This window comes from Schistocerca cancellata, chromosome 3 (genome assembly GCF_023864275.1).
Source record: "Schistocerca cancellata isolate TAMUIC-IGC-003103 chromosome 3, iqSchCanc2.1, whole genome shotgun sequence".
Classification (NCBI taxonomy): Eukaryota; Metazoa; Arthropoda; class Insecta; order Orthoptera; family Acrididae; genus Schistocerca; species Schistocerca cancellata.
In genome coordinates, this window is record NC_064628.1 from 251,195,881 (window position 1) to 251,213,844 (window position 17,964).

At 34.1% G+C, this 17,964-nt stretch overlaps 1 protein-coding gene across 1 annotated transcript in view; it reads left to right on the forward strand.

The window, feature by feature from the left end:
• The window catches only part of LOC126176246 (uncharacterized), an 88,688-nt gene extending 70,994 nt beyond the window's left edge, over positions 1 to 17,694 (forward strand). The window contains exons 4-6 of the mRNA XM_049923392.1: positions 3,433 to 3,484; positions 5,572 to 5,691; positions 17,525 to 17,694. Of these exons, the coding sequence (XP_049779349.1) occupies positions 3,433 to 3,484; positions 5,572 to 5,691; positions 17,525 to 17,694 (342 nt within the window). The remainder of the gene's footprint in view (positions 1 to 3,432; positions 3,485 to 5,571; positions 5,692 to 17,524) is intronic.
• The last annotated feature ends 270 nt before the right edge of the window (positions 17,695 to 17,964 follow it).

A 17,964-nucleotide genomic window follows, 5' to 3' on the forward strand; every position in this document is an offset into this window, starting at 1 on the left:
CTAACCAAAACATTGCCAGTGTGCTATAGTGCTGCGTGTATTACAGTCGCTAATTGCACCATATACGCATGTAACGTCCTCAGATTGGTTGTTTCAAAGTTTTTGTTTAAAATAAAATTCTTCTGATTAAAAACAGTTTTTAATGTAATATTACGAATAGCTAGCCTTCAATGTAAACGATACAATTTTGTTAATTCAGTAATAAACGTGTATCACAAACTAAATAATAGGAACTGAAAACTAAGTTAGCTATACCCTCCCTCCAAAGCCCCATAAATACATTTTGTTTGTAATACGTACTGGGACATTTCAGTTACATTACACTACTGGGAAACACTGTTCATTACCACCAATATTTACTGAAATACGGTACATAGAATGGCAAATCTATACAGTGTCCTGTTTAGGCCTATACTTTACGCCAGTTAATGTAGTGTTAGCTTTTAATTTGGTACATGATGAAGACAAAGTGAGTTACTCAACACTTCGATTATCGACGATACGTACGTGTTATACTGAAACGTGAACTTGAAAACTAAGAATTTACTTCTTTGAATTAACATACCTTTTGCAAATGTTTTGGGTGTGTAGGGAAAACTGATGGTACAGCATTTTCTCGGAGCCTTACTGTTGAAAGGGAAGTTCGGTCTATGTCCTCTTCTCGGAAATGCTGAGAACATATAGTGCTCCATTTAGACGCACGCCAATTCTTCCTCCTCACGGCATTCTCCCACAGAGCTTTCCGACTTTCACTTTTAGGAAATCTAAAATCATACAGGAGAAAAACACGCTATAGTACAAGTACCGATGTAGCACACGTTCATTCACAATGAAGTTGTAAAATCACACTTAACGAGACAACTTACACATGAAATGTTATTCCCTTCGATTTCGCATCACAATCAGAACGATTCGTACATCTGAACACCACACAAGTCACCATAATAGCGGAAAATCCTTCCAAAAGCGAGCGACAAGCCTATCCACACAAGCTTACAGCAGCAATGTTTTGGTCGGATTGAGATGGCTACCCTCGGCTTCACATAGCTTCATAGCTGTGACGTCACGGCGTCTCCCTCTATTCTTACCTCCATGGGCGCACCAATGCGAATGCGGCCACAGATACTCATGCGCCAGAGACGCAGATTGGCGCCAGATATGTACGTATAAAATGAATCTTTGGCTATGTGGTCGATCTACACTGGGAAGTCGACGTATCATTAGGAGCTACTCTGTAGTGACTTCTTTGCCAATTTATTAAATGAAGTGTCAGAGTCCATGATTTGTCCAAGCTGAGTTCGCTATCTCCATCAATTTAATTCGTAGCAAAACGATTTTGGCTGTTTTTTTCGATATTGTGGCTGAGAACGAACCTGGGATTCAAGACTATTACTGGCCAAAAACGCTGCTCCTAGATCATAGTGACGATGGTACGCTTAAAACACAAGTACTAAAATTTCATTTACCGCCTTCACAGATGCCAGACTACAGTTGAAAAAGAGGTTGTGCAAACTTTTTTTTTAAATTACATTTACTGGCATAAATGATCTTTGTATCTGTATCTATCATTTTCTATAACAGGGGGTCATGTCCTATCAACAGTAGTGCTCGTTAGGACCATGATTTAGAGAAGGGGCATGTCCATAGAAACAAATGCATAATGGACCTGTTCCATAAACACAACCAGACATTATAAAGAAAATTCTACACCATGTATCTGCTGAACAGAAACCAATTTATAACAGTATCTGCAGTTGGACAGCACAGGATGAACCAGATAAAGACAAAGCATCCCACCACTGTTTGCTTCTTTGCTTCTGGTTGTATTTTAGGTATATTATGGATGAACCTGTATGTTCATAATACATTCCCTTACTGCTATAATAAATATGAGTAATATAAACTTGCATAACACAATCCTCCCACTGTAAACAAGACGCTAGTTGCTTCATCAACATCATCAGGTTCGAAAAACACATTGAAACTCGTTTACTGACCACAGTCGATAGGTAAAGTATACTGTATAGTGTTTCACCTTGGGGCCAATTGGTATATGGTAACTCGACGACACCATGCTTAAACACTATGTGTAGTAAAACAGTTTTTTATGTCTTGAAGAACATTTATTTTTTGGCACATGACTTCTTTTCCAATTCACCAATTTAATTGTACCATGACCTGCTGAAAAGTGATTCGTCCAATATTTTTATTCTGTTCTCAACACCAGTTGAGTATTAAATGTCATGCATCTTACTTGGTCTATTTTCCCGCTTCGTTGACGCAAGTTGCAAGCTTCTGCCACTAGAGGACTCTAGTGTAGCGTGTAACACGGCTGTGTGTAATGTAATTGTGTCAGTGCTTGAGAAACAGTGTGACGTGTGTGTGGTAGATGCCTCAAATGTTCACTTCTTACATGAAATAGAGGGGACTGGACATCTGTCTACAATTTACTTTGCGTTTTGAGCGTGGGTTCATTAACATCATTGTGACAGGTGAAGAAAGTTGGGTCCACCATTTATACCACGAAAACATGAGAACATCAGTGGAGTCCTGCCACAAAGGATCATGGACGCCAAAGAACTTCAAGACCATGTCATCAACAGGCAAAGATGCACTCACAGTGTTTTGGGATGTTCAAGGTGTGGTGCAATTAGATTTCATGCTCAATGACACCACCAGAAATTCTGCGAGGTACTATGAGACTTTTAGAAAACTGGAACGACGAATTCTAAGACTTCGTCCATACATGGAGCATCCCGTCCAACACCAAGACAATGCTATAAAATGCGTGAGCGCCATGATATCTCCCACGATTCGACACGTTGGGTTCACCATCATTGATCACCCTCCATACAGTCCCGACTTGGCTCCATGAGATTTTCATCTGGTTCCAAAATTTAAAGAACACCTAGGAGGACATCATTTTGATAGTGATGAGTCAGTGCAAGCAGAGGTGAGGTTGTGGCTCCGCCAACAAAGTCAAATATTCTACAGCGACATTACGAACAAACTGGTATCTTGTTGGGAAAATATGTGTGTCCATCGCCAGGGTGACCACACAGAAAAATAAATATGCAGACATGAAGAATAAAGAAGTAAAACGTTAATAAAGTTTGTTTTATTTAAAAAGCTCTAATAGTTTTCATATAAAAAAATTAGGAGGTATTACTTTTCAACATGCAGGTCCCTCATAAGACACAAAGGACAAGAATGAAAAGCAGTACATGAGAAAGGAATGAGACAGGTGTTGTCATTTAATATACGTTCAAGATTATTATGCACACATTTGGTGTGGGTGTGTGTTTCGTAACATCTAGTATTAATATCTGTTTACCAAAAATTTCTTTCTTTCTTCCAAGCCAGTCGGGGTTTTCTCGTTTGATCCATTCTCCTTTCACCATCAGTGCATTGATTCATATTGTTTCCTTCCAGATCCCAAAGACGGTGCTACGTTCCGTGAACCAGGGGCTGAACAACAGACAGGGTAAGTAGCTAACATCTAGGTTGTGTGGTCATGGCTAGTGGTGAATACATTTTTTTTCTTGTTCCCCTCAGCATGGGAATTGAGCTCCACAGAGTGGCCAATCGGCTAGAGGCGCCATGTCACAGATTGGGCGGTCTCTCCCACCGGAGGTTCGAGTCCTCCCTTGGGCATGGGTCTGTGTTGTTCTTAGTATAAGTTAGTTTAAGTGGTGTGTAAGTCTAGGGACCGATGACCTCAGCAGTTTGGTCCCTTAGGAATCCACACACATTTGAACATTTGAACATGGGAATTGAGTGTCTTGTTTTTGAATGGTTGTGCTTCCTGCACAATCATTTCCACGTTAACTTCAACCTGTCTCCTCTGTCGTTAAAGCAACAATTAAATGTAGACGATACCATTTCTTTACCTATATCAATATTTTAAATTCATTATTCATTACACCCAGCATAGTACTGGGTTGAGTTGTCTATGTACCTAATGATTTTGATTTCTGTATCTTCTTTTGATGGTATCTGTAATATAAAACAAAACTTTTCAGTATTAGCCTTTGGTAAGTAATGGCAAAGACTTCTTTGAAAGATTATCCCAGAACATCAGTGTCTGTGTTTATTCACTTAACACACCCTATCTGATGACAAATGCTATCAAATATGATATGTGGCAAAAAAGTTTCATACAAACTAATTTCCTAAATTTGAAAGTACAAACTATTCCCTACATGAACAGTTTCTTAACTTTCATTATTTTTTAGCAGAATTTAGTTATCATTTCACAAGAAGCCACAGATATTTTAAGCAAGTGATCAACATGGAGAGAAAGACTGACAAACTTAGCTGTGAGTAGGTAAATCACGTAAAACGTGAATTGTGGAGCATTTAGACAATTACTGTAATGACACCTCACTATACATAACTTTCAAACTCATACATTCACTCAGTTCATCACTTAGTACATCACTGGTTTTACATTTGAAGAAAATCTAACATGAGACACAAACACATATGTAATGTGCAAACCTGGTGCAAAAGACAATCATTATAACCTAACACAAAATTACATGGCTGATACATCCGCAAACTTTTGAAGTCCCTTTTCTGATTCGGAATTCTGGAGTCGTATGTCATACACATACATAATATAGTTTCAAAGATCTAGAAACATCTATGTATGGCATAGTTACACAGTTTTTTAATATAATGTTGGCTGAGAATTCAACCCTGCACTTTGCATTGACTAGGTATCTACATCAGTAGATCTAAAATGGGGTACCAGCTATCTTACCAATAATGACCAAAATCCCTTCGACATATCATGATATTAATCATTTTTTGTTACCCTCCAGTTTAGATCTGCTAACATAATTAATAGAAAATAAGGAAAATATAGGAAAATGAAGGGAAATAATACAATTTGCTCTTACATTTTCTAGTACTTTACCTGTATTTCCCTATATTTCAGTAGCACTTAAAATTTTTTGGTTAAAGAGCCAACATTTCAAATTTTTATAGGAAATGATAAAAGCCATCTCATTTGATCAAAATCAAGAAAGTCACAAAAATTTCCTAAATTTTTCAAACTACAAACTCGGGGTCTTGGAATTCATTAGCATTACTTTCATGAAGTTTTTACATTCCTTTGAGTCTCAGCTTCCACATTAACTACTTGTCAGTTTCAAATATCTGCGTGACAAAATGATTTTAAATTTATTATTGAGCTCCATACAAATTTTCTCTCCATAACTAGTGTTCAGGTATCCACATCCAGTAATATTATATTAAACGTTTTACTTCTAGGTGATTTATTTTTTTAATGGATTAGAAATGCTTGTGCTGTTGTAATTCTTCAGTAGTACATGCATTTATATTCAAAAAGTATTCAAAAAGTATTCAAAAAGTAATTATATTCAAAAATTTAAAAGTAAATTTATTCAAAGTATCACATACCATGCTCTTAAAAAACTTTAGTGTTAGATTTTATGTTATAAACAGTCTCCTAAACAACAACAAAAATCAATAAATATTTATGTGGTCGAAGAGTTAGCAAAAAGGTGCAATATAATTATGAAATATATTCTACACTTTTTAAAGATGAAGAAGAAAAGTTTCCAACTTCTGATGAGGAAGTTCAAGATTATGGTGATGATGAATATAGCGAATATGAAGAATATCATGATGATGGAGAATACAGTGATTATGAAGATTATGATGGTGATGAGGAATATGCTGATGATGAAGAAGATCACAATAATGACAAAATTTAAATCTATAATTTATTTGATTAGAGACAGTTTGGCCAGAGAATGTATATACAGTGATGTATCTATTTTATTTTACAAAAACACGTTTTATTATCATGTTGACTTCACTCTTTTTTATTAACCTCAACTGAATAAGTTTTATCTCTTAACACTTTGTATTAAATTCACAGTTCTGTATTGGTCAGTGTTATTAAACAAACAACCTTTTTAATCTACTAAGCTTTTTGTTCTTGCAGTACATTTATTTACTCCTAACCTTTCTCCACATGGTCACCATCCTTATAGACATACATTTTTGCTCTTAAACCACAAATTTCTTCCATTGTCTTTCCACTGCACTCATCCATCATCTTACCTAGAACTTTCTTGATTGTTTGTGGAAAGTTATATATTTTTTCTGTTGGTAGTCACTTGTATCAAAGTGATCAATCATTGATTTCACGGCTTCACAGAAACCTCCAGTTTCCATGTGGTAAATGTAGCTGTCCATATCTAGATACCAAAGGGAACAGTTACCTTCTCCATTGTTATCTTTTTTCTTTCCCAATCCATGTTAGAGCATGTCAGTTGTGTGTGTGCCAAGGCAATTCATATACATGCTGCTTACTTGCTTGGTTCAATGTTTAAGGATTCATTGAAAGCGCACTGGCCTGAAGTTACTATTTCATCGACTAGGTGATTATCATATAAAGATTATGTAATAGATAGTGTGAGGGATCACTTAAGCAATCAAGTGTGCAAGTAACTAATTACCATGCTCTAACATGATATACATTCTCTATCTTTGTTAATTTTCATTCCCACCAGATTATCATGACTTCACTTTTAGTTACATTGTCCTCTACACAGGATGTGGGTGTTATGATCAGTCACTGAATCCATGAAATTAAATTCATATAACACTTTTATTATTTACCCAGAAACTTTACAAATGTTATAATTGCAATTAAGAAAGCAAAGATGAATAAATTCTATCTCATCTAGCACTGAAGGTGCCCATATTATCAGAAACCTATTCAACACTCTCTCGTACTGAAAGTGCTTATACTATCATAAATCCGATCTCGTTTATAATATTGTACAATGGGAAAGGGGAGGGATCTACATGGCTGCATGTGTTGTTACTTGGACAGAATCGTTATGAATTAATGAACTGCACTTCAGTTCCACAATGGCCACTCTCTCCATTACTTCTCAGCACCGTTCCCTTAGTCAGAATTATAGCAAAGTTTCTTGGTGGGAAACTGGGGGAAACAAAGCAGCTGCAAACATCTCTCATGTACACAAAAAACCAAGTTCTTTAAAAATAAAACATCCTATGAAATTTGGCACATGCAAATTAACCATTTTACATCACATGTAAGCATTCTCACGTTAACTACATTCAGGAACAAACTGGTATCTCGCTCGCAGTGCAACTCGACAACTCGTGGGTGATCAACACCAACGGGCTACTTTTTTTTTTTGTACACACCTCAAGGTTCATTCTCGTTTTTAATATATACATATATTCACACACAGACATATTATTTACAAATTAGTTAGGATGTGGAGCCTCATCCAGATTGCTGCTTGCACATGGGGGTAATCATGAATCAAAAGATCCGTGGACTAAATTTATGAATTTGCCAATAAATTACGTCACACATTTAGAGACTTAAGAAACTCACACAAAACACATGCATATCCTAGCAGGTTTCACATGTAATCATCGTCTAAATCTCTCATCAGCAATTACGACCATGTGTTTAGCTGACTAGGCGGCATGAGGCCCCATGTCACATTAACAAGTCCAGAGAGAAATTTACAATTGCAAAACGCTACTGCTAAAAGTGGAATTACATGATTTTTGATACTTTTGTTGCTCTCATGTGCTTAAGGCACTAACTGATTGCATTACTACAAATGGATAACGTGACCCCCCATGCTCACTTCTGGAAAAGAAACCCTAACGGAAAATTTTAATTTTACAGGCAAAATTTCTCAAAAAATTAGTGGTCATAACGACATGAAAACCACTTCCACCCTGAAAAAGAGCAGATTAATAACAATATAATAAATTATACCTCATCCCACAAAGAATATGGTGCCAAAGGTGGAGATCACCCTCGATTCCGTCTGTTCAGTTCCACAGCTTGCCCCTGAGTGACCCTGTCATGGTGGCCCTCACTGGTCATTCTCCTCCACCTTGGAGAGGAGGGGACCTGTTACCTGAACTACCTCTGGCAAACAGGTGCATTGTCACTGGCTTTACCCCAAATTTATGTTGGCACTAACCAACCTACAGAGTCTACCAGCAGATGAACTCTTAACACAAACTCAAAGTTAATTAACCGAAGGAAACATAGAGGGATTAATGAAAGGATGTGCATTTATGTAATTCTGAAATAAATAAACAGGTAGTCCATTTCTTCATGGGACATATAACATTTCTTAAATTTGGAAAAATGATAAACTTATCTCAAACATCTGTAGTGTTCAGTATCATGCGATGGAACAAGCTAATTATAATGAGTTGGAACAAGCTATTCCCTCTCAAAATTTCAGTATTTTCTCCATTATTTTTGTTTCATCACTCTATTGTAGAAACCATACATCGGTTCTTCAGACATATCAAGTATGTCCATACCAATATTAATTGGTCTGTTGGACAGAACTTTTGTCCTATTCATTAGGTTTTCATTAAATATCTTTCTTTGTTTAAAATTTGGCTTTGCTGTACGTTCTTCATGCTTGTTTGCATATATTACCAATTTTATGTCCACTCTGTTTCTTACACTTTCTATTGTTTTTCCAGACTGCGAGATGTTCATGAACTTGCAAAAACAATCTTTCTCGAAGTCGTTCTTTGCCTTAGTCCCCATTTGTTTGTTCAAGACTATAAATTTTTACAACCAGTCAGATTTATTAAATTTTAAAGCTGTTTATTTTTGTTGTCGTAATACCAAGAGAAAGGCATTGTTTAAGATTTCTATAGTAAACTTCATAGTTGTGTTTGTCAATCAAAGTAGTCAACAACCTGCTTTCTTTAGTCCCAGGCACAGTTTTATTTTCAGGAGCAAGTGGTAAACTTTATGCAAGTCAAGCAGTTCTCTTGTTTATTCTAATTCAGCTTTAAACACATTGACAGATAAGGAACCACAACGCCAAACATAATTAATATAAAGTGATGAAATGTCGGGAATACATTTGTCTAGGTAACATATTTAAATGATTAACTTTGAAAAGGCACAAATTAATGTAAGTGCAAGAAACGCCATTGCAAATATGAAATGCTGGTACTTTAATAACCATTGTTACCGTCAGAATCTTGAATGCAAGCATTCAAACGAGTAATCATTGTGTTGTATGGCTGCTGGTTGTCAGTTTATGTGATGGAGTTCCATGACTGTTGCACATGATCGATCAATACGGTAATGATAACGCGGATTGTGTATGCTGCTCCAGTTTCATCCAATGATGTCTCATAAAAGCTTGATTGGAGGCAGATTTGGTGATCAAGCAGGCCAAGGGAATATGTCGACACTCTGTAGAGCATGTTGCAATACAATGGTGGTATGTAGGCGAGTGTTATCCTCTTGAAAAACACCTGCTGTAATGGTGTTCATGAATGGCAGCATCACAGGTCGAATCACCAATTTTTCAGTCAGGGTGCATGGGATAACCATGAGAGTTCTCCTGCTGTCACACGAAATCACACCCCGTATCACAACTCCAAGTGTAAGTCCAGTTAGCCTAGCATACAAGTACGCTGGTTGTAGGCCTTTAACTGGCATCCTTCTAACCAACACACAACTACATTGACACCAACACAGAACCAGCTTTCATCAGAAAACGCTAAAGTGCTCTGCCGTGCCCTCCAATAAGCTCTTGCCTGACACCACTGAAGTCGCAAATGGCTGTGGTTTGAGGTCATTGGAGTGCATGCTACAATGCATCTGGTTAGCAGCTGTCCTTGAAGTAAGTGCATTGTAACAGTTCGTTGCATCACTGTAGTGAAGATGCAGTACAATGGGCCAGAGCCATATGTCAAACACAACTGTATTCCCTCTCAGTAGTGCACTGTAGTCGCCAGGAGCATAGTCATCTTTGAACCGTATATCCTCTTTACCACTGGTTCTAGCAATCATTCACAGTAGCTACATTCCTACCAAGTCTTCCTGTAGTATTGCAGAAGGAGCATCCAGCTTCTCACAACCCTATTACATCAACTGGTTCAAACACACTTACAATGGCATCTTTGTCGTCTTAAAGGAATTATTGACTCACCAAATACAGTCTTAAATGTAACTAATGTGCATGGCCCTTACAGTGATTATTTAGAGCAAACCTTATTTGCATCCTCATAGTGGTGCTATGAGCACCACTCATATGGGAGTGGTGAAAAATTTGAGTAGATATCATCTTTCACAAGTAGTAACAGACGTGTGAACTTCCGTTTATGTCACACAACTCGCTCTTGGTGCTGCAATTTTTTATCTGTCACTGTGTATACCCAACTAAAGCAGTGTACAAAATTTCACTCGTCTCTTTAGTATCGAACGAAGTAGGATTGTCCCATCCAAGCGCAACATAAGGCAAATATTGACTCAAAGCATAACTAGTTGTATATTTTCTGGCACGTCAGTGTATGATGAACCTCTCAGTAGAACATATAAGTTAATTGCTAGTTGTAAAACAATTATTCTGTTTAATTTATTTAGTTGATTTCTCGAATTGACAGGTTTTACACTTCATAGTCGTAATTTCTTCCATTTACATAAGGGAAAAATTGATAAAGAGTAAGCAAAATTTATGTAGTTCTAGTTTTTGAATTGCATTTTGTAATATATTTATTATCTCTGGAATTAATGCTGATGGTTTATTAAATTTCATGCAAAATAGCGATAAATAGGTACCAACTCTAATTACCTATTTTGTGAATATATATGAAGTACCTTCCCTGAAAAAATACAAAAAAGAATTAATGCACCTGAACACTGAACTTATTCCTGTAGGCAAACCCGTAAATAGTCTGTTTATAAGTCCACTTACATCTCTTTTAAACTTGCATCCCTCCAGCTTTCTATGGCAAATTTCATTAATGGAGGAAAATGTTATTCCTGATCATGTGTCAACTACACCATTTAATTTAAAATCATAACGTAATCCCACTCTAGACAGTGACTCTGATTATCCTGTAATTTATTGTAATATGTGTAAACATGCCACATATATCATGTTGCCGACAAATAAAATACCGACACAACTAGGTCATTCATTCACTCCCTTCATTCTACATAAATCTTGTGAAAAGAATTTTATCAGTTATTAAGTAGCTGTGGTTTTAGTTTGTATCTGCGATTATCCATCCCACTTCTTAGAAAAATTATTTGAAAATCCATATACAAATAATAAGTGATTGAACTGTTTACTTTCCCATATTGACTCAAATGGTTCATTTGGTGTAGAAGAAACAAAGGAAGTAGTATTTAGTATAGACAGCTGTGTTGGCGGTACAGACACTTAACAATGCAATCTCTGAATAGCATCATCATCACACTGATACAATTGTAAATTTAAACCATTGTGATAAGGCAGCATTATTGATCCATACACATCTGTGTGTTCTACACCTAATACATGACCAATCTCATGCACTAATACTTTAAATACATGTTTTTGGTAATTTAGCGTGTTATCATCAGTCTCCAGGATGACACCTAATCATCATCTATGTGTATTTCTACTGGATCTTTATTCATAGTGGGATAAGATATATGACCTAACAGAATATCTTTCTCATCTAGTTGTCTTGGTCATGGTTGATCATATATTTCATACATTATATTGTTTTTTGTATAAAAGATTGTGATAAATTTTGATATTTTTAAATGCTCTCCCAGTGAACTTCATGTTTTTGTGCACATGATATACTCTTCCAGTTTATTTTGTTTTGAAATTCTCTCATAAAATCTTCAGACAGTTCTTGAATATCTGATATATTGTACTAATCTATTTTGTCTAGAAATTCTCCCAGAAAATCTTCAAATAAATTTTGAAGCATTAACATATTAAACCAGCATATTTTATGTTGAAATTCACTGATAAAGTCTTCAGATGATGTATAACATCTTGATACACGTTACCACTCTCTTCATTAAATCTATTTTTCTTTTTAACAACTATGTTTCCCTGTATTTATTTGTTATGAAGAATTTGTATTATTTCTCAGAATCTACATTTTCGTGTATTATATAAACCAAATGACAGAATACTTGTTTTCAATTTTTACTTCTTTTCATTTAGCTTTTAGTCATTTACAGTATAATTTGTTACCTCATCGTTATTGTTGTCATTATTCATAAAATCAGTAAGTTATTTCTTTCTTTTTTTAGAATATCCATTAGTATCTAGTTCTTTTAGTTGAGATTTTAGTTCTTCTACAATACTGTTCTTCAGATATTCAATACTGTTACTGCTCTTACTAATAAGGACAATAATTTGTTCTTTTCTTAGTTTAGAATATCCTTTAATTTTAGAGATTCTAAGTTCTTCATTTATAAGATTTTCGTTTGAAAAAGAAAAAGAAAAACAAGCTACAGACACTGTGAACCCATTGTCTGAAAATGTTAGACAAAATGAAAATTGTAAATAAAATTTGTACTCAAGAAATAAGCCAGTTCCAAGTACATCTAGTGTAACTTGCAGTTTAAAAATATCAGAAGCACCTTTAATGAGTACATTTGAATTGATTAACCATAAAAATTATCCACTAAATTTACTCACTTGGTTCAAATTGTTTGTTTACTCTCTCCAAACAGAAAAATGTATTGATCATGAACGATATTCTGTCATTTTATGTTTTTGTGTGATGTGCCAGCTGTTTTGCACTGTAGATTGTGTCAAAACATAGAAGATGTTATGCTGAATTTCATAAAACAAATAAAAAAACATGGTAACCACTTTCTTTAGAATATGAATACATTAAAAATGAAATGAAAATTTTAAGACATTGTTCAAAACACCTTTTTTCAAAAGAAAAGAATTTTACTAACAGTTGATACTTGTAATGAGCCAGTTACGATATTCAGCACATAACAGAGCAAAGAAGTAAAAAAATATTATTTGACTAGAAAAAATATTGAGTATCTGAAGTATACTGCAATTGTCGAAAAAAGTTGTCTCAAGAAAATATTGAACAACAAGCTAAAAAATTACATGAAAGAGAGAATGAGTTTTTAAAAAGTTAGGAAGGCCATCAACATACAATAGTCAGAAACCTAATAAAAATAAACTATTTTGTATTAGAACCTATAAATGTACAGAATATAAATTAGTAAAACACACGCTTAATACTTATCTAGGTGTACATGGAGTAGATAAAAGTAAAGAAATGTACAATATCCCCTTCAATAGTTACATTATTTTGTTGAGAAAGTACTTGCACATTGTAAAAATTTTGTTGATGAAATAAATAACAAGAGAGAAATGTTTGTGATGAAATTTTGACTGAGAATTTGGACAAATTTTAATTGAGGAAGAACTAAATTCAAAACCTATTGCATTAGATGACTTATCTAGAGATACCCTAGCTCCAGTTATTTGTGAAATCTATGAAGACTATCCCGATAAACATGCTATGATTAGAAAAAATTAATTTACCTCATGGAGTCAAGGGGCTATAAAGGAAAGAATGAAGTAGATATGGAACAAAGCAGAGAAAATCAGGTAAATAAATCCAAATACATTTCTTATGTATTTCGAATAGAAAAATTTATATTCCGTTTTTATGATACCAGATACAATGCCTATTTCATCAAAATTCAGATGAATAGATGATACAAAGTCTCATCAGGAATACATGAGTATAGAAAAAAATAAGGGAAAATTTTTCCATTTGAATCTGTTCATTTATATAGTAAAAATTATACATGCAAATGAAGCAAATTCTATATATACAAAACAGCAAAAGCTTGTTCAAATGAATAAAAAAGTGTTGTGATAACTGATGACAAAAACAGTTATAACTTCATTTAATATTTATCAGTGAATCTGATATTTAAATCAAATATGCCTCTTGCTGAAAAGTTTAGAAAATGGATAACAAAAGGAGTGTACCATCTATTAGGAAATATGGTGAATATAAATTACTAAAAAAGTTAAAATTTAGGATGAAAGGTTGAAGATTTAGAAATAAAAAAATTACTTTGTCTGTACTAAAGAGAAACAGAGAAGTACTTGTAATCTTTAAAAAAATGACTTTGTAGAACAGTGTAATAGATGAAATAACATTACAAGTGTATCCAAATGCTGTACACCAACTGGAAATATGGATATGAGGAATTTGTTTGTTATTTTACAATCATTTGATAATGAATTTGAGTGTGTTTACTATGTAATTGGGTACCAAGTAAGAAAGCTTGAAGCACAGTTATATGAACTTGGAGGAAGGTCACAGTCCGAAGACTGCTTCAGTTATCGCAGGCATCCAAATTGTGAACAATAACAGAAAGGGAATGTAGTCCAAGTACAATCTGTATATACAGTTGAATGAAAGTGCAATTGCATCACAATGTTAATTTTTTCCAGAACTTATTTCACGTTATGTAATTGGTACACAGAGCAACAACTTTAACAAGGTGTAAGAAATTTCTTATAGAATAACGTGTGAAAGCTAAAACAGTCAACATTGTGTTTTCTCTTTATTTATGCAGCTATTGTGTAATTTATTGAAACCTAACCATTTAACATATAATTGATCACCTTTGTTTCTTAAAACTTTCTCAACAACCTATACATCAGGATAATTAGTTTCCTTTAGCTTATGCTTACACAAATTTCCTTTCATGTCCTTGCCATCTAAAGCTCTTAACTTGTACATAATTGAGTTAGAAAGGTCAACACTTTCAATTTCAAAAATGTCTCCTGACTGGTTGGTTGTGTATCCTTTTCAGGTATTCCCTTAAGTTTAATAATTTTAACTTTGTGACCCACTTTATACTTGGGGTTAGTATCTTCATTGTCTGTGACATAAACAGTTTACAGTAAGTCAACCTCATTTTCTTCAATTACATCTTTTGGCTTCATTTTTATTGTTGAATGTTTTGTGTTGTACTCATCAGCTAGTTTTGAAACAAAATGTTTCCATTTCAGTTTCCTTGAAGAACACATCTTTCCTCATCTCCTCCTGTGATGTTCTGTTAAATATTTCAACAACAGATGGTTTCAGTTCTGTAAAAACTGAGTAATCATTATTGTTGTGTGTCTTCATCATTTCTTGAAATTCTTTAATATAGAATTCCTTACAGTTCTCTGTTTGTAGATTTCTTGGAGCTCCCTCAAACAGAATTTTTTCAGGCTCTCCTGAAACATTTTTACCAATTTTATCTTTAACTGGATTAGGCCAAGCAAATTTTAAAAACACATCAATAACAATGAATATTTATGTCCTTTATTTATTTTTGAAGTTTCATTCAGATTTTCACTATCTATTTCTACTAGATCTGATTGCCAAAAATGATGTAATGATACACATTAGTAGTTTTAAAAATTTTTCTCATTGGTTTACGTAAATCATTAATAATTTTTTCATGAATATTTATAAATTTTTCATTTATACATTTTTAAATAATCTACTGTTTTTAGTTTTATATGTTCTGTAAACAGCAATCCTCTGTCTTGCATTTTTGTGTATTACTCATTGAGGATGACATGTTTCAGTAAATTTTCTACACTTCAAACATCAAATGTGGTTATCCATTTACATAGGGTTAAAATTTAGTTATAATTCTAATACAACATTTTCATCTGATTCTGACATCAGTTCACCAATCATGAGCAACTTGCCTGAAACAGGTATAGTTGTAATTGACTGATATAGAGACATAGGCAGTTTATCTTTCCTTTTCATTTCAAGTGATGGACTTTTCTGGTGAGTGGGATATAAAACTTGTAGTGCCTCAACATTGTATCTCCTTATCTCTATCTTGAAATCTGTACATGACATGTAACCATTTACTTTGGCTCCAAATATAAAAATTCACTTGACTTTTACATCATACTGATGTGTGTCTTTTAATATTTCATTGACAACAGCAAAATGAAATTTCAGTTCCTCTATGTCACACACTCTCTTTTGAAGATAAGTTTATGGGCTTATGTATGGTGTTACATCACCATTTGAGAAATAATCTTTAAAAGCTTTTTCTGCCTCCTTTTTAGTAAAGTAGCTACTCAGAGATGTTAGAATATTTGTATATTCAGTTTTTGTAGCAAATCATTTGATTCATCCTGTATATGTTGTGTAGTAACTGCATCACAACAATGAATAGCATGTTTCAAATCTAGTAGTCTTAAAATCGATCTAATAATAAGAATAATGATTTTATTGTCATTTGGCCATTACAGCAATAGACAACATATTACACAATACAATTTATAATTCAAAAGAAATAACAGTATGGTTGTTAGTGTTACAATATTTTATTAACTCTTAGCTATTAACTTTCAACTATTTTAACATATTAGATTATTCCTTATAGAGTTAATTAATTGTGTTTTACTAAAAATATTTCTTAACAAAAAAGTTATAACATGTAGACCAATATTTTCCTATTACAACCAAAGTAAACTAACTAGTCTCAGCAGCTATCTGCAACCATTTTCAGATTATTCAAAATGCAAAATAGTAGTGAATACACATTGGAAAGTATAATTAGCTGCAGCCTTGCAACTACATACACTCGTAAATTTCGAGACAATGACAGTACATAGTTTCAAAACATTACATTGAACAAGTCATGTTGTAGACCATAACCTCGCAAAATGATGGTAATATAGTGAGATGGCCAGTTGCATGAATAAAGGTAATGTCAAAGGCTCATTATTTGCGATATTATAGCAACTGGCCATTTTCCTTTATTACTGTCATTCTGTGAGATTATTGTCTACAACCTGACTTATAGTGACCTTTTTACTTGCTCAAAGTGATCTTTTTAAACTACTTACTGCCATCATCTTGGTATTTCTGAACGCTTGTCATTGTATGACTTCATCTAATGGCGTATACCAATGCATATTCACTGCTTTTTCCCATTCTGAAAGATTTTGAGATGTTCGTTGTTAGTAACCAAAACTAGTTATAGTATTTTAATTCTAATAGCAAAATTTCAGTCTAGGTTTTAAATGTTATTTACTCTAAAATATTTATATTTAGTAAACCACATTAAGACTCCCTCACCTGCCTGACAATGTCAAGCTTCATTAGTTATTTATGCCATGCCTTACCTCTGTCTCGCTTCCACAGTATCACTGTTGCAGTCAAACATGAGGATGCAGTTGTTGAAACCATTCATAGATGGCTCTGCTTGTAACGAACTTAATATGGTGCTTTTTTAACATATTGTACAAGTTTCATTAACCAAATTTAGTGACTTAAACTTTGAAGTTACGCTGTTTAAACAGTGTATTATTGTTTCTTAAAGGTTAAAATGATTCATAATATTTTTTTTAAAAAATAATTTTTTCGAAACCTGTGAAGTGACACAAGACATAGTCTAGGACTGTTTCAGCTGTTGTTACCTTTTTTAAACATTTTTACATGTTTGTTAACCGATTTTAATTATTTCAACTTTCAAGTTACAGTATTTAACTGATTTACATCCATTTTCAATGAACTTTGTCTAACATATACACTCGTTAACTGAGTTAGTTCTTTGCACTGAGTGGCCCCAGCCATATGCTTTAGTAGTGGTCTCACCAACCAGTTGTGCCCTATTTGATATCAATATCCATTGCTGCAGCTCATAAAGAAGATAATGTGGACAGTCGTCTGTGGCATCTGTGCAATCTACAATGGGTGTGCAGATGCCAAGATGCAGCAATGAGGTGGATGGATGTAGATGGCAGTCACTCGCATCCAACAGCAACGGCAGAATCAGAAGAAAAAACCTGGACTGTGAAAGAAAAATGAGCACCAACATCAAGATAAGCCCCCTGGGTTCCCACTACAGGCCTGGAGTTTCGCTATTTCAAACTAAATTTATTTTTTACGTTATTAAATATTTTTCTACGTAAATGGAGGCTACTGAAGACGCTTAACACTGAAAGCAGTTCTAATTCATTTAAAAAAATTAATGAGCTAGCAGTAAACGTTTTATTTAATATTACTGGATGTGAATATTTGAACACTAGATATGGTGAGAAAAATTTTATGGAGTTCAATAATAAACTTAAAATTATT